Source organism: Panthera onca, chromosome B3 (assembly GCF_046562875.1).
Source record: "Panthera onca isolate mPanOnc1 chromosome B3, mPanOnc1 haplotype 2, whole genome shotgun sequence".
NCBI classification, from domain to species: Eukaryota; Metazoa; Chordata; class Mammalia; order Carnivora; family Felidae; genus Panthera; species Panthera onca.
The window spans coordinates 52,570,893-52,589,401 of NC_138344.1; the positions used below are offsets into that span (position 1 = coordinate 52,570,893).

Genomic DNA, 18,509 nt, shown 5'->3' on the forward strand with positions numbered 1-18,509 from the left:
CCTACCAGGGGATTACAGCCTTGGCTGCATGTCAGAAGCACCTGAGGAGCTTATAAAATGCCTGATGCTCAGATTGTACCCTAGACCAATACATCAATCTCTGTGCGTGGGACCTAAGTATCAATGGTTGTTGAAGTTCCTCAGGTGATTCAGTGTGCAGCCAAGGCTGAGAACTGTTGGTTTACATCAGTATTTATTAAACTTCAGCATGTACACAAATCACCTAGAGATTGTACATGAGATTAAAATGCAGATATATTCACTTCAGAGCCTGAGAGTTGCATTTATAAAAAGCTTCTGGATGCTGCTATCGTTGCTGGTCCATTGACCACACTTGAGTAGCAAAGATTCATGGTGTATTAGAGATATTCCCGTGTTTTAACCTCACCACCTGTAGGCATCCAGATTTCAATGAACAAACCCAGCCAACTGTTAACACCACTTGCAGGTGTCTGAGCTAACACTTTTAAATACTGAATCTTGGGTGAAGGTACTTGTAACAATAAATTCAGCCCTACCCAACCACCACGTATCTTGTCCTCCTTGGTCTAATAACCCTAGAATCTGTTCCCTTACATGGTTTCTGGAATCCTGCTGACAAGAAAGATCCTACAGCTCCAGAGTATGTGCTGTTTTCCCAGAGCCAATCTTGTATAAATGCCCCTCGGCTAAGCTGGGATCTAACCCCTCTTAGTGGCCTGGAGGTGGTAAGAAGTAATAGAGGTGATTGATACTAAGGAGATTGGGCAGTTCCTTGTGAGGTAACTGCTTCAGGTGAAGTTACTGAAAGGTTTTTATGCAAGAGAAGCCTGATTGGAAGAAGGGAAAAGGGAATGTTTTTTTTCAGCACAAGGGTTTTGGAGTTGGGGGTCCAAAGTTAGGCTTCCTGTGTTAGTTCGAACATCCTCATCTCAAGGCAGAGTCTCACTTCTCAGCCATTGCCCTTACCTTCTAACTGGCAGAATTGTACTTTTATTTTTTTAAGTTTTTAAAAATGTATTTATTGGGCGCCTGGGTGGCGCAGTCGGTTAAGCGTCCGACTTCAGCCAGGTCACGATCTCGCGGTCCGTGAGTTCGAGCCCCGCGTCGGGCTCTGGGCTGATGGCTCGGAGCCTGGAGCCTGTTTCCGATTCTGTGTCTCCCTCTCTCTCTGCCCCTCCCCCGTTCATGCTCTGTCTCTCTGTCCCAAAAAAAATAAATTAAAAAAAAAAAAAAAAAAAAAAAAAGTATTTATTTTGAGAGAACAAGCAGGGGAGGGGCAGGAAGGGGGGGGATGGAGGATCAGAAGCAGGTTCCGTGCTGATAGCAGAGAGCCTGTTGTGGGGCTTGAACTCACAAACTGAGATCATGATCTGAGCCAAAGTCGGACACTGAACCGACTGAGCCATTCAGGCGCTCCTAATTTTTAAAAATATTTATTTATTTATTTATTTCGAGAGAGAGACTGAGAGAGAGCAGGGGAGGAGCAGAGAGAGAGAAAGGGAGAGGGAGAGTATCCCATGCAGTCTTCATGCCTAGTGTGGGGCCAGACATGGGGCTTGATTCAATGACCCTGGGATCATGACCTGAGTCAAAATCGAGAGTCAGATGCTCAACCTACTGAGCCACCCAGGTGCCCCCAGACTTTAAATGGTATTGCAGATCTGCAAACCATACACATGGGCATTGGGCCAGACCCTCAGCCATGTCTGTCTTGAAGCTTTAAGATAGCAAAATGAGACATGTTGAAAGAACTAGATGCCTTGAAGTTAAGCACTATTTAGGTAAACACTATAGATTTTTCTAATTGGTTTGTTAATGTTAAACATGAGAATAAGATTGAATATAGAAGTTTGAAATATTTCTTTGAATGTATGAATTGCCATTGCCAGTAAGTGAATATTTAGAGGATCCCTCAATGTCTGAGATGCTATATCATGTTGACAGATTCATGCATTGTTGATCATTAACATTTTGTGTTTTTGTTTACAGAAACTTATTGGAGAAGTGTTTAATATTGTGAGCCAACAGTCTACTGCTCGACCTGGCTGTATTATTGAACTCGATGCAATAACCAACCAAGTAAAAACATGCTTGTGAATTGGGGATATTAATATACTTCATCCCAGAATGCTTTATTTGCATCTATTTCATTTTCAGAATAATTTTCTTGTTTAGTACTAAATGTAGCCAGCTTCTCTTGATTTCCATAATGAAAATCTAATGATTTAGGAATTACTCTCCAGTTGAATTGTACCTGTAGCCCTATTTCCTATTTAAAGGTCATTTGATTGAGTGAGGGAAACCATGAAGGAAAATACAGTACAGCTGCATAGGAGCTTGGTTAGTGGTTTTTTTTTATATTATTACTCATTTCAGCTCAGTTGATAGTTTCAGCTTTAGAGTGTTTGCCTTGTTAGGCTGAGTGTTAGATATTTTGTATCCAGTAGAATGCAGATGAAAGTATACATGTACTTTCTAATCACAGTCTTTTGTGTAGTCACTGTTCTTCCCAGCTACTATCTAGGAAAGAGGGAGAACCCTTCTCCCTACAGCCACTTTGTAAATTCCTTTCTAGCCCTTAGGATATTTGTTTCTTCAGGATCATGTTGATGGACTAAGGGATAGAACTAATGTATTCATTCTAAATAGGAAAAAAAAAAAAGATTTTTTTGGTGAGGAAGTTAGCAATATTTTCAAACAAGGAAATGAGGAATGAGCTAATCATATTTAAAAATAAATATAGTTATGTTGTTATTTTTTCCATGATGCCTTGCGTATTCTGTTGGGGAAAATGTAATAATTTCCAGCAATGAAGAGAAACTATCATGTCAGCTCTTGGCAACAGAAATGTGGCTGCCAGACTCAAATTACTAATGCTTTCAAGGAGGTCCTTAACCTGTGATTTCCTTTTTCTCTCCTCCATAGAGGTATAGGAGAAGAGTGGATTGTCTTCATTCCCATAAAGGTCTTAATTTTTAAAGAACTGGGTGTTAAAGTCATCTCCCACTTTAGCTCCTTCTCTTCGGGGGCCACTCTCACTTAGCATTATGGTTTTTACTTCATACCTGTTCAAGATTTTTTCTCCTCTAGTTGTGGTTATCTTTAACACAATGGCTGGTAAACAGCAAGCACTGATAAATGGCTTAGGCTTATAAATTACAAAGTTTAAAACTCATTCTAGGTGTGGGCCCAACGTGCTGTATGATTTTTATATCCATGAAGACGTCACCCTTCCCTTTTCATTTATTTTTTTTTCCTTTGGGGCGGTTACCTTTTGTTTTTATTATAAATGTGAAGGAATTTTTGGTTTCTATCTGGAGAGAGATAAAAATACTATATAACTTTCCTAAAAATTCTGTGGGTCAGCCTAACCTTACAGTTCTTTTATTTCTGTGTACTTTGCAAAGAGGTTGATTTCCTTTATTCTGTAAGATTTAACCCACAAGGAAGATTCATTCCTTCCTTGAAATCTGTGGGGTAGCCATCCAATTATCTTGACACACTTCCATAATAAGATTTTGTTTGTATTTAGTCTTTCCTTGAATTTCAGCTCACTTTTGTGATTATAAGGAGCCATTTGTGATTATTTTTATCTTTTTTTCTGTATTGTTCAAAACCACGTTTAGCATAGCAGTAGCAGCTCACAGTGATGTGTCATCCCTCCTTTTAGAAATCCTAGTTACCTACATGTAGCTACATTAATCCAGAGATGTGTCACTCAGCTGCCTGTTATAGGGCCCCTCATAATTCCCTCTAGACAGACTGGGAATGCTTTGAGGATTTATTTGGGTTCTCAAGTGGAATTAGGAAAACCAAGTAAATCCTGTACCAGTTACCTTATTACATAGTCAGCATAGCCTTCTCCAGCCAGTCACGAAGACCTGATATTTTTGAGTTCCCAATTGTATAGATCACTTATGGTTGTGTGTGTGTGTGTGTGTATGTGTGTATTCAGAAGCAGATCTGTTCATTTCTTTTTATTATTATTCAATTCTGCTATGGGCTGTAGCATCTTTTAAAGCAATTTTCTCTGCCCAGGTGATTTAATGATTTTTTTCCTGTTGCTTTTTCCTTTCTAATTCATCAGTTAATAAAGAATAGAAATTGTTAGATTTATTTCTTATACATTAGTGTTCTTAGGAGATGAGGGTGGAAGATAGGGAATTTCAATGATAAAACTTCATTTTTTTTTCATATTTGTAGTGTGGCTCAAATACACAGTTGCTTCATGTGTTTCAAGAAGACTTCATTATAGGATACAAACCACATAAGGAAGATATGGAGAAAAAGGAAACAGAAATATTTTTTCAGCCATCACAAGGTACTTTTAAAAAATAGTCTTGACTTTGATACCTTAATATTAAAAAAAATCTCCAAATTTATATTGAGGGTGGATCTTTATATCAAAAGTCATCACTCATAATTTTTAGTAAATAATACCATGTGATTCTGTAAAAATTGCTTGTTTGTGAAGAAGGCATGTGAGTGAAAATTACATTTTTTTTTAAATTTTTTTTTTTAACGTTTATTTATTTTTGAGACAGAGACAGAGCATGAACGGGGGAGGGTCGGAGAGAGGGAGACACAGAGTCTGAAACAGGCTCCAGGCTCTGAGCTGTCAGCACAGAGCCCGACGCGGGGCTTGAACCCACAGACCGTGAGATCATGACCTGAGCCAAAGTCAGATGCTTAACCGACCAAGCCCCTCAGGCGCCCCGAAAATTACATTTTTAAAGATAGTTTCATTGATGACCTAGATTTTGCCAAGAAAATGTTAGTTATGAAACCTAGTTTAACTGTTTTAAAAAGTAATTTTAATTGTTCAATTCTACAAGTAAATTGTTTTGATTGGTAGTAAGTTCCCTGTGGTGTCTTAAGCAAACCATTTAATTTTAGTGTATTTTTTTTTTTAATTTTTTAATGTTTATTTATTTTTGAGAGAGAGAAAGACACAGAGTATGAGCAGGGGAGGGGCAGAGAGAGAGGGAGACACAGAATCTGAAGCAGACTCCAGGCTCTCATCTGTCAGCATACAGGCTGATGCAGGGCTCAAACTCACAAATGGTGAGATCACGACCTGAGCCAGATTTGGACCCTTAACCGACTGAGCCACCCAGGAGCCCCTTAGTGTAAGTTTTTAAAAGTCCCCAATAAATTGCTAGAGACCATTGATGAATATAGAATGTAAGACATTGTTTTGTATGCTGGATCAGGAACCTCAGATACACTGGGAATTAAAGGTACCACCTCATAATTTCCCCCTCTGATGTGTTGTATTTGTTTTTGTGTTTCAGAAGAAAGTAGTTTTCCATAAGAGCTTTCAGGAATAGACCCCATATGATGTTAGTTGAAACTTTATTATTTAGCTTAAAATGTTTCTTTTAAAAGTCAGAACTTTGTAATTATAAAACAGTCATGTTCTCTTTGAATGTAGAACGTATTTGAACATAGAACAAATAGAATGCTTTCTTTTTGAAAGAAGGAAAGACATATTCTACTTTAAGAATGCATTTTATATGATGAACATTCTTTTAGTTTACAAAAGGTTTCCAGATGTTTTATCTCATTTGGTTATAGATTGTAAGTATCTAAATGGACATATTTAATTTTCTTGGTATAGCTTGTATCACAGAAGTATATATAGATATTTCAGTACAGTATTTCTACCAAATTTATACAGTTAAGTGCCTTTTCTTTAGTGAAAAATAAGAAAGAATGAATTTTTATCTTCTATGAGGCTTACCTTAAACATATCTTCACTGCTTACTAGTAATTTTTTTCCTTTTATGTATTTTGCTTTTTATTTGAATACTTTTCTTCTTGATAAAGTTATTAGTTGTCACATTGTTTTATTTCACTCTCACTAGGGTGTAAAATTACTGCTTTATAGATTTAAAACGTGCTTTTCCATAGTATTTCACCTTTACAAAGATTTAAACTCTTTTATATGCTTTCCAACAGACCTAGGTACTGTTTATCATTCTACTTCTAACAAGAAATTCATGCCAGTCTACTAGAAAATGCTTATAGGAAGTATTTTATTATAATATTTTTAATTGAAAGACTTAAATTTAAAAATATTTTATTTCCCTCTTTTGACATTTCTTTATGTCATTGCAAAATTATGCCAAAGGATTTCCCAATGCCTTTCTTGGTTTTCCTTTAGATGTTGTACAAAATTTCTTTGACATTCTTCTTGATTTTGAAGCTATTTTCTTAAAAGACTTAATAGGTAGACTTTCTTTTTTTCCTGCCCCTACCTTATTTTGTACTTTCTAAGTTTTAATTAAAATTTAATTTCTTTTAATTAAGAAAAATGCCTATTACAGACAAAAGTAGAGTGCATAGTCTAAAGATTTTAAGATTTTGTTGCACTTGCTTTACCTATCCTATTTTCTTTTCCTTTTTTCCTGAATATTTTATTTTATTGTATTTTTATAAGTTTTATTTATTTGTTTTGAGAGAGAGCGAGAGAGCACACAAGGAGAGGAGGGGTAGGGAGAGATGGAGAGAGAGGATCCCTAGCAGGCTCCCTGCTGTCAGTGCAGAGCCCAACATGGGGCTTGAACTCAGAAACCGTGACATCATGACCTGAGCCGAAATCAAGAGTTGGATACTTGGACTGAGCCACCCAGGTGCCCCTTGAAACATTTTAAAACAAACCTAGTCATCATATTGTTTCACTCCTGTGTACTTCCATATGCATTTCTAAAAATGACCTTCTTACATGAGTGCTTTTATCACATTGATAAATAACAAAATTCCTCAGAATTGTGTAATACCTAGCCCATGTTAACTTGATTCAGTTGTCTCAAAAATGTCAAAATTTATTTTTTAATTTGTTTGGATCTGTATCCAAACAAAGTTCACACATTGTATTTCATTTTTGAGAGTATTTTAAACTAACGTGGGGCGCCTGGGTGGCTCAGTTGGTTAAGCGGCCGACTTCAGCCCAGGTCATGATCTCACATGAGTTTGAGCCCCGCGTCGGGCTCTGTGCTGATGGCTCAGAGCCTGGAGCCTGTTTCAGATTCTGTGTCTCCCTCTCTCTCTGCTCCTCCCCTGTTCATGCTCTGTCTCTGTCTCAAAAATAAATAAACGTTAAAAAAAAAAAAATTTTTTTTTAAATAAATAAATAAATAAATAAATAAACTAATGTGACCCCGCCCCCATTTATACTCTCATTATGCCACTTGATGTAGAGAAAGTTATTTTATAGCAATTTCTCTAAGTAGTTACTTGCGGTGTCATTCAAACTTTCTCCTGTAAAGTACAAATTACCTCTGAAGATTTGATTAGATCCAGGTTCAACTTCCTAGGTGAAGCTGTGTCCTTTATAGAAGGACATAAGAAAGAACATCACTTAGGAAGTCTCATTTTTAGTGATGCTAAGATGCAGAAGATTCATATAATAGGTGATTCCAGTGTAATATTTGCCAGCAATCTGCTATATCATGGTTTCTTTTTCTTTTTTTTTAATTTCTTTTTACATTTATTTATTTTTGAGAGACAAAGTGAGACAGAGCACAAGTGGGGGAGGGGTAGAGACAGAAGGAGACACAGAATCCTAAGCAGGCTCCAGGCTCTGAGCAAGCATTCAGCACAGAGCCTGACATGGGGCTCGAACCCACGAACTGCGAGATCATGACCTGAGTCGAAGTCGGTCACCCAACCGACTGAGCCACCCAGGTGTCCCTCTTTTTCTTTTTAAAAAATGTTTATTTATTTATTTTGAGAGAGAGTGCCTGAACGAGCAGGGGAGGGGCAGGCAGCGAGAGAAGGAGAAGTCTCCCAAGCATGCACTGTGCTCTCAATGCAGAGCCCAGTGCAGGGCTCAATCCCATGAACTGTGAGATCATGTCCTGAGCCAAAAGCAAAAGTGGGACATTCAGACAACTGAGCCACCCAGACACCCTGTCTACTATATCATGGTTTCTTCCATTAATGTTTTTTACTCCATTATTTCATTAAGGATTGAAAAGTTATGTTTTCCTAATCTTACCAGTTTTCATTTATTATCTGGAAAGTATTTGTAAAGAAAAGCTTTCCCTTATCAACTGAAGCTATTTGGTTACTTTGAAATACAGAGTTATTTTTAGGAAATGTAGGGTAAGTATTTAGCTCCTTCCCTTTAATTGGCAATTTCAGAGGAAGGAGTTTGTGCCCAAGTTATCAGCAGGTATTACTGATGAATATGATGTTGTTTGGTTCAAGTTGGTCCAAGTTTGTCCTGAGTCCTTTTGACACAATCTCATTGTTCTTGCTAGTTTACTTTCTTTCAGGCACCATAAGTCATCCTAAGCTCAGGTTACAGATATCCTTTGAAAAAATGGAGTCATCCCTCCAAACTGTTCTTTTTAATGAGGTGTGGTATTTAGAGACCACAATTAGACCTCTAGCAGTGCTCATTGAGTTGTCATTGAATGTCAATGAGTTGTCATTATGGATTTTCTTTCCTTTTTATTTTATTTGAGAGAGAGAGAGAGAGAGAGAGAGAGAGAGAGAGAGAGAGAGAGAAAGGGAGAGAATCTTAGCCAGGCTCTGTGCTTAGTGTGAAGCCTGACACAGGGCTCTGTCCCACAACCCTGGGATCATGACCTGAGCTAAAATCAAGAGTCAGATGCTCAACTGACTGAGCCACCCAGGCGCCCTGGGTTTTCATTTTTAAAGACAGTTTTTGCTCAATATCACTCATAAGCAAGGAAATGCAAATCAAAACCATAATATCACCTCACACCTGTCAAAATGGCTAAAATCTAAAATACAAGAAATAACAAGTGTTGGCAAGGTTGTGGAGAAAAAGGAACCCTCATGCATTGTTAGTAGGAATGTAAACTGGCACAGCCACTGTGGAAAAGTATGAAAGTTCCTCAAAAAATTAAAAACAGAGCTAGCCTATGATGCAATAATCATACTACTGAGTATTTACAGAAAGAATATGAAAACACTGATTCAAAAGGATATATGCACCCCTATGTTTATCGCAACATTTATAATAGCCAAAATATGGAAGCAGCCCAGATGTCCATTGATAGATGAGTGGATAAAGAGGATGTGGTATGTGTATGTATGTATGTATATACACTCATACATACACACATACATACACACACACAATAGAATATTTTTCAATCATGAAAAAGAATGAAATCTTGCTATTTCCAGCAATATGGTTGGCACTAGGGAGTATGGTGGTAAGTGAAATAAGCCAGTGAGAGAAAGACAAATAACATGTGATTTCACTCATAACTGGAATTTAAGAAACAAACTAACAAAGGGAAAAAAAGAGACAAACCAAAAAACAAACTCTTATCTATAGAAAATAGATGGTTACTAGAGAGGAGGTAGGTGGGAGGATTGGTGAAATAGGTAAAAGGATTAAGAGTATGCTTATTTTGATGAGCACGGAGTATATATGGCGTTGTTGAATCAGTATATTGTATGCCTGAAACTAATGTAATATTAATATTATATGTTAACTACATTAGAAGAAAAAATATAAAAAGTTTTTGCTCTGTGTAGATCTCATTTTCGTATATGAAAAATAAAATTGTCAACAGGGAAGATTACTTCCACGATGCCTTATCATAAAAAAATGCATGAAATTTCTAAACAGTCTTTTCTATATCACCACTACTGCCCCTCCCCATGACTTTTAATTTTTTTAATGCTATTTTCATATAGGAAAATCAAGATAAATGTTACTTCAATTTTCCAAATAAGGAGTTAATGCCCCAGTTACTGTGAGGGGCATCGAGTGAAACTGACTATGCTCTTGCATACTCTCTTCCCCTTTTGCTCTATGTCTTTCTTCTTTTCTCTCTCTCCTTCCCTCCCTCTCTCTGCCTCCCTCTCTCCCCCCGTTTCTCTTCCTTCCATTCCTTTTGTTTTTTCTTGCCCTTCCTTTCCTTTTTCTCTTATGTGCCCTTTCTTTCTCTTTTGGTATTTTTATAAACTCATGGTTTTCTCTATAGTCAATATGTTCTAATAAATTGCATTCACTTATTCTTTGATGCTCAAATTGTCCATCTTTGACCAATAGGTATACCTTCATATTGGCTTTTGTGTACTTTTGACATAGCCTCATTAGTCTTTGACAGCTACCTAACTTTTGACATAAAAATGAAATATAATTGCTCCTAAATATCCATTCTGCCATCTTCTTCCTAACTTGTATATATATCAAGAGATGTTTTTTAAAAGTATCTTTCTTTTAACCCAATAGAAAAACAACTTAAATAAACTTTTCCTTTGAACAATAGGGTATCGTCCACCACCGTTTTCAGAAAAGTTCTTTCTAGTAGTAATTGAAAAGGACAGCAATAATTACTCTATTCTCCATATGTGGCACCTTCATCTTAAATCTGTACAGGCATGTTTAGGTAAGTAATTGTATTATGTTTGTATGCAGAGATGATATGAAGTGAATTCATTTTACTGAATGTTTTAGGTTGATTAATCCTTTAAAATGAAGATCCAATGAGCTATAAATTGAGTTGCTGGATTGAAGTATGGATATGCCAAGATTTTAATTACAAGATCATACATAATTGATGAAACAGGTTAATATAAAAACAAACCAGTCATGGGTGTGTTAGACATCTATTTAAAAAGTTTGATCAATTTGTTTTTTTCAGTTAATATTTATTGAATTGTTCTAGGTACTGTTCTAGATACTGTTTCTATAAATCTGTTTTTACCAAAGAATTAATATTGTGCTTTTCTGTGGATTAATACACACTGCACACACAGTATACATTAGCTTTAGCATCACTCTGAGAAGCAGATTTTCCGTTTATAAAAACATGATGGAACATCTGAAGCTCATAAGTAGAACTGTGTAGAATGTTAAGAAATCCAACAATACATTATTTTAGCCATGGTTTTGCTGTACACATTCATGTTAATTTCATAGCATATTAGAAAATCTGTAGTATGAAGCAAAGAAATTGATCATGGATCTTTCTTTTACAACAAACTTTTACTTTTTGAGAGATCATTGTTAAAATGAACTGCACAGATAGCCATACCAAACTGTAGCTGCTTTAAACTGGTTAACTCAGAATACTTAAGAGTTTTCAAAAGACTTTATTTTTTCTGGTGGTTATATTATTCAGCTGATTTTATACACATTAAACATTTAAAATACAAGTCAACTAATATATATTTTCATTCCCTTTGTAATTCACATTATCATATAACTGTAAATAGCTGTTCTAACTGGGCCATGAACTAGTGTTAGAAAAGCCAAATGATTTGATAGAAACTTTACTTGTGCCCAGTTGAGCCTAATCATTTTGAGGCAGCAGGAATCCAAAAGTTCTTTCAAAAGAAAGTTCTGAAGTTAATTCTTGGTGTTACATATTGTTTCGCAAAAATGGAAGAATAGAGTGATCTTAAACCAACTTGTCAGGAAGAGAATTTTTAACACAATGGAGTTGGACACAGAACCAGGAATAGTTCTGAAGAGATTAATAGAGGTAGTAACCGATCCTTGTGGTAGGACGGGAAGAATGTGATACCTTCTGTCCCCACTGCTTATGAGGGAAGTGTTCCCACTGCTATTCCCCTAAAGCCAGGGCTAGTATAGAGTTGCTTGCTTACTCTGTTTCTAATAGTAGTAGAAGGTCACAAATAAGATTACAGTAGAGGCAAACAAATAATATGCTCCCTTCAACTATGACAGGAAGCATCTTCTATCTTTTGGTTCTAACGTTCACAAGAGATTTAATATAGTATATATTGTCATTCACGGCTTATACTTGAATATATCAGTGTGTTGAAAATCCTGGCAGAGAATGAAATTATGGGCTTTAAATTTAGATGGGGAAAGAACAGGTTGACTACCTTTCAAGTGCCAGGCACTGAGATAGATAAATACTTTATATGTGTGAGATAGATATTATCTCCAGTGTACTAATGGAATAATATTAAGTAACTTGACCAAGTCCCATGTCTAGTTTATCATAGGACCAAGTTTCAAAATCAGGTTTTCTGGCTCTACAGCCTTTGTTTTTTTTCTTGCTCTTATTTTCTTTCTTAGCATGAGATATACATTAGAAAATTGCCTGGTTTACAGGAAGAGGAATAATATAGTTCAACCTTATTTTGCAGATGAGAAAATAACCAGAGATGGTCAGGTGCCTTGTGTGAGGAAACATATCTAGTTAGTGGTAGAGCTAGGAGTAGTGCTTTTTTTCTGCTGAATACTGATGCAAGTTTGTAGTCTCATTCTCTTTTATGGACAATGTTTTTATATTTCTCATCTAGTGGTCTGCCATTCTAAAGTAGATGGATACATTTGCCATCCACCAGAAGCAAAAGGGGATTACTTACCATCTCTTATTAATCTACAATTAATATACAAAGCAAGCATCATCCTTGCCCTTGATAAAGTCATAGTCTAATTGGAGTAGACAGGCACACAAATAAATAAATGCAATTCAGAGTGTCTCTCCCATGTATCAGAAGCACAGATAACTGAATCTGCTTAGAGATTTATATTCCATTCTAATGTAAAAGCTGGAAACTCTTGGGAAGAAGATCAAGGTCAATATATCTTACAAAGCTAGTCAACTAATAATGTCTTAAAATTGCTTAGAACTTTATTTTTTGTGTTTGTTTCTGAAATCATCTTGTTGCAACACTTGGTAGTCAAGAGGCTGGTGTTTTAGTGTCTTCTTTGCTCCTAGCTAATTATATGGCTTTGGGAAAGTCATTATGCTCTCCAAACCTAAGTTCTTTCATCTACTATGTGAGGTAATACCTTGTTATTTCTCAAAGTTTGATTCATGATGCTATGTTTCAGAAACACCTGGGATGCTTATTAATACAGATTTTTGTGGTCTACCCCAAAACAACTGAATCATTCTTTGTGTGGTGAGGCCCAGGAATCTGCAAGTTAATAAGTTCCACCTCAAGCTTTTGATATTTTTTAAAGGTTGAAAACATTGGACTAGATAACTTGAGGTTTTTTTCTAGCTTTTACATGTGATTAAGTCTGTCTGTGTGATGGAGTTGGTGATAGTAAAATAGTTAAAAATCTGTCAGGGTAACTGAGCAAAAGTCTAAAAATTGGCCTTGTCTCCAAAGCACTTTAAAAAAAAACCATGTTTCTTAAATGATAACAACGTATTATTCTAGCTAATGTATATAGTGATGATAGTAATATATTTCATAATTTATTTTCAAAGCTAAAGCTTCAGAAGGTATTTCATCAGAGAGTCTACTTTCAGTCCCTGGACAGAAGAATGTAGACTCTTCTCCAGAAACATCTCCTAGTGTGAGCCCCATGCCACATTCTGCATCAATTGCCAATCTTCAAACTGCTAGTAAACTTATTCTGAGTTCTAGACTGGTATATAGCCAACCTCTTGATCTCCCAGAAGGGGTTGAAGTAATAAGAGCAACACCTTCAGCAGGTAAGGTAACTTTAAGACTGGGTATTCACAGCTCAGAGTGGTCTTCAGTCGTGAAATGCACAAACCCTTCTGAAATATGTGCTATGGTGACAATTGTAATTTTCTGGTAATGACAAATATGTTTAGAAATATGTCTTTTTTTTTTTTTTACCATTTTTTTTTTTTTTACCATTTTTTTTTTAAATTTTTTTTAACGTTTATTTATTTTTGAGACAGAGAGAGACAGAGCATGAACGGGGGAGGGGCAGAGAGAGAGGGAGACACAGAATCGGAAGTAGGCTCCAGGCTCCGAGCCATCAGCCCAGAGCCCGACGCGGGGCTTGAACTCACGGACCGTGAGATCGTGACCTGAGCCGAAGTCGGGCTGAAGTCGGAGGCTTAACCGACTAAGCCACCCAGGCGCCCCAGAAATATGTCTTTATTAGAAAGTTTTCTGTGATGAAGATAATCGGCCTGACAGAAAATGATGTAAATATTTTAATGTGAAGTTTCTTGCCTGCACTATGATTTCCTATAAGTAGGAATGGTATGATAGTACAATTGTAAAGAACATATGTATTCATTTGCAGATAATCAAAACTTTTTTTTTTAATTAAGCCTTTTCATTCATGTTGTGCTAATCATGTGTCACTTTTATTAAATAAGTTTGAAGAGGAATTGGCAGATACTTTGGGGAAAAAATGTAGGATATGAGATTATAGTTTGGCTAGCCTAGAATGATACTGAATTTAACAAGGTGGATAACACAATTTGGAGGGCAGGTATATTTAAAATGATCTGTCACTTGTAGAACCATAATTGAAGAGTTCCTAGAATAGTATTTTTTGGGAACTAAAATTGGAGGGTCAAGCCTATTCCAGTTACTGGTGAATGATTTTGAATATGAGGGTTCTTTTATTCATAAGATAGGTTTGAATTCAGAGTTAGAAAGATGACATTAATGGTTTACTCTGGGCTTTTGTGGCTGGTGCAGATATGGGCCAGTTTTTGAATTTTTCACAGTATTTGGAAAGTTTGGGATGTACTCAGAATAAGTTTATTGGAATTGATAAAAATAAATTCTGTTTTGTAGGGGCTTTATAAAATGCTTTTAAATGTGTTAATTGGCAGTAACACTCCAAGGGAAGTAGTAACATGACTCCTACTGTTTAGATGGAACAGGCTCAGATGTTTAAGTGGCTTTCTCACTGTGCAAAGGTATTGATAGACCAGAACTTGAATCCAGGTCTTCTGAACCCAGTCCTTATCACTGTTACTCCTTAGGTTATAGTTGACAGTGGATGTGTGGTGTTAGCCTTCAGCAGTCAGGAATAAATATGAGGATTCTGGTTCACTGTTAAGAGAATATGAATTAACCCTGGTAAAAATGGTGAGATCTAGCAGTCTGTTTAGCTGTCTGAAAACATTTTGATGGTAGGGGTAGATTGAGGGTCTGGATTATTCGAGGGCAGATTAGGGACATTTGAATGGGAAATTGTAATGACTACTTAAGAATCCACGTGGAGAAAGACAGATACCATATGTTTTCACTCTTATGTGGATCCTCGGAAACTTAACAGAAGACCATGGGGGAGGGGAAGGAAAAAAAAGCTAGAGAGGGAGGGAGCCAAACCATAAGAGACTCTTAAAAACTGAGAACAAACTGAGGGTTGATGGTGGGGGGGAGGGAAGAGAGGGTGAGTGATGGGTATTGAGGAGGGCACCTGTTGGGATGAGCACTGGGTGTTGTATGGAAACCAATTTGACAATAAATTTCATATTTAAAAAAAAAATCTATGATGAAAGGGGAAGCTGGGTGGCTCAGTTGGTTAAGCTTCTGACTTCAGCTCAGATCATGATCTCATGGTTCGTGAGTTCAAGCCCTGCGTCGGGCTCTGTGATCACAGCTTAGAGCCTGGAGCCTGCTTTGGATTCTGTCTGTCTGTCTCTCTCTCGCTCTCTGCCCCTCCCCTGCTCTCTCTCTCTCTCTCTCTCGAGAATAAAATAAACATTAAAAAAATTGAAAAAAAAAATCTATGATGAAAATGATTAAAAATGGAGACTGAATTCCAGTGAAGGCATATATAAATTATAGCAGATAACAGATTTAGTGATTAAGGATTGACTTGTTTTATTGTTTGAATTTTATTTTAATGGAATATTCACCTCATTTAAACATAATTACCTAAAAACTAATTGATGATTATTGCATATTTTTGTTTCACCACTGGACTCTTTAAGCTTCATATAGATACTTTAGCCAGTGGACATTTAGTGTAAATTCCTAGTTAAGGGGAGTTTGCAGAATTATGAAGAAGCTTATAGTGGCTTTGGATTTATCACATTCTAGAACTTGATTGTTAGCATTTTATTTTATGGTTCTATTGTCATGACTATCTGATTTTTCTTTTTTAAGGCCATCTGAGTTCTTCTTCAATTTATCCAGTATGCCTCGCACCTTATTTAGTGGTTACAACTTGTTCTGACAATAAAGTACGCTTCTGGAAGTGTAGTATGGAAACCAGCCTGCAATGTAAAATTGATGAGAAGGAAGCTTACCATTGGAGGAGATGGCCCTTGATGAATGATGAAGGAGAAGATAATAGCAGTACAGTGAGCATTGTGGGAAGACCAGTTGCTGTTAGCTGTTCATACACAGGTCGCCTTGCTGTGGCTTACAAACAGCCTATCCACCACAATGGTTTTGTTTCTAAAGAATTTTCCATGCATGTTTGCATCTTTGAATGTGAATCTACAGGAGGATCAGAATGGGTTTTAGAACAAACAATTCATCTTGATGATTTGGTCAAGGTTGGGAGTGTACTTGATTCAAGGGTTAGTGTTGACAGTAACCTATTTGTGTACAGCAAATCAGATGCACTTTTGAGCAAGGATAGATACCTTATTCCGAATATCAAACATTTAGTACATTTGGATTGGGTATCAAAAGAAGATGGCTCCCACATTCTCACAGTGGGTGTTGGCGCTAATATCTTCATGTATGGGCGGCTTTCAGGAATTGTGACTGAGCAGACCAATAGTAAGGATGGAGTAGCTGTCATTACTTTACCACTAGGTGGTAGTATCAAGCAAGGAGTTAGGTCAAGGTGGGTTCTTCTTAGATCTATAGACTTAGTGTCTTCTGTGGATGGTACACCTTCACTGCCTGTTTCTCTCTCCTGGGTGAGAGATGGGATATTGGTGGTAGGAATGGATTGTGAAATGCACGTATATGCACAGTGGAAGCATGCTGTCAAATTTGGAGACATTGAAGCTGATAGTCCCTATGCAGAAGAGACAGTAACACAAGATCATTCTGCCTTTAAATCTAATATGTTGTCAAGAAAAAGCATCGTTGAAGGAACAGCTGTTGCTGATGATGTTTTTTGTTCACCAACTGTAGTTCAAGATGGTGGCTTATTTGAGGCTGCACATGTACTTTCACCTACTCTCCCACAGTATCATCCAACTCAGCTGTTAGAATTGATGGATTTAGGGAAAGTTAGAAGGGCTAAAGCTATTCTCTCTCATTTAGTAAAATGTATTGCAGGTGAAGTTGCAATAGTTAGAGATGCTGATGCTGGAGAAGGAACTAAGCGACATCTTTCCCGAACCATTAGCGTTAGTGGCAGTACAGCAAAGGATACAGTCACCATAGGAAAGGATGGTACTCGAGATTATACTGAGATAGATTCTATTCCTCCACTACCATTATATGCACTGCTTGCTGCAGATCAAGATACAACCTACAGAATTTCAGAAGAAAGTACAAAAATACCACAGGGCTATGAAGATCCTACCAAAAGCGAACCAGAAGATCAGTATTCAGAGCTGTTCCAAATCCAGGATATAACAACAGATGATATAGATTTAGAGCCAGAAAAGAGAGAAAACAAATCAAAAGTAATAAATCTTTCTCAATATGGACCTGCTTACTTTGGCCAAGAACATGCTAGGGTACTTTCAAGTCACCTTATGCACTCAAGTCTACCAGGCCTTACCCGTTTGGAGCAGATGTTCCTTGTAGCTTTGGCTGATACAGTGGCTACCACCAGTACCGAGCTTGATGAAAACAGAGATAAGAGTTATTCAGGTAAAAATTCCCACTAAAATTTATTAAGTTATGAATAGAACCATTTATATAATTTATATAGTGACTCACGTATTAAATTGCAGTCTTTTTATAACCTTGCAGTGAAAAGACTTCTCTAGCTAACAGTTACTGTTAAATAATATGATTAGTTGTAAAAGAAAAGACAGTTGGGGTAGGCTGTGACTTGCACATGATTTCATGAATTTTGATGTCTTTGTGTGTGTTCTTGTATGAGTTTTTACTCTGAAAGTTTTGTGTGATTTTAGATATATGTAGTCTTTTGTTTTTTCAAACATATTGACTCCTGTGACTTATTTTAATTTTTATTTACTTTTAATAATAATAATGGACCATTTGTTAGTTTTACTCTTGAACCATGAGACTTATAGGGACCATGAACTCAACCGTTTCTAGGTATAAATATTTTTTTACAATTACCTAATTTCTCCAAAAAGTCTCTTGAGAAGGAGGTTTTATACATTTTACTATAATGTGTGTCTTGATTAATTTGCTCTAAACCAGAACATTTTTGGCTGTCTCCTGAAACTAGATTCCATTCTCTTTTATGCAGATAGTTGAATTATAAATGATGGCATTTGTGTTGATTATAAATGATGGCATTAGCAAAGGAAACCGAAAATTATTGATCATTCATTCATTCAGTAAATATTGTGGAGGAGTGAACAATGGCTATGTGCCAGGCACTTTATGTACTTTATCATACTTAATTATCACAACAATCTTCTGGTAGGTAGCTATTATTATACTAAATTTTGTAGATGAAAACACTGATCCTTAGGGAGATGAAGTGACATATGAGATCACACAGGTAGTAAGTGGCAGAACTGGGGTTCATATGTGGATAAATCATTGCCTCCCAGCCTGTACCCTTACTATTTCACAAGATTTCTAAATTTGACGGTAAAAGACTGTTCCTCAGAGCTACCTGGAATATCTCTCTTCATATAGGTTTATATACTTAAATCTCCAAAGTTTTCTCTTCGTAGATTAAAATAACTAGAGACCTTAGGTTT

General features: G+C 36.6%; 1 protein-coding gene across 5 annotated transcripts in view; it reads left to right on the forward strand.

The window, feature by feature from the left end:
• The window catches only part of DMXL2 (Dmx like 2), a 152,659-nt gene that overhangs the window by 90,236 nt on the left and 43,914 nt on the right, over positions 1-18,509 (forward strand). For all 5 annotated transcript variants that reach the window (XM_078448609.2, XM_078448611.2, XM_078448608.2 and 2 more), the window contains 5 exons: positions 1,972-2,061; positions 4,186-4,303; positions 10,245-10,364; positions 13,176-13,403; positions 15,799-17,475. In XM_078448609.2, the coding sequence (XP_078304735.1) occupies positions 1,972-2,061; positions 4,186-4,303; positions 10,245-10,364; positions 13,176-13,403; positions 15,799-17,475 (2,233 nt within the window). The remainder of the gene's footprint in view (positions 1-1,971; positions 2,062-4,185; positions 4,304-10,244; positions 10,365-13,175; positions 13,404-15,798; positions 17,476-18,509) is intronic.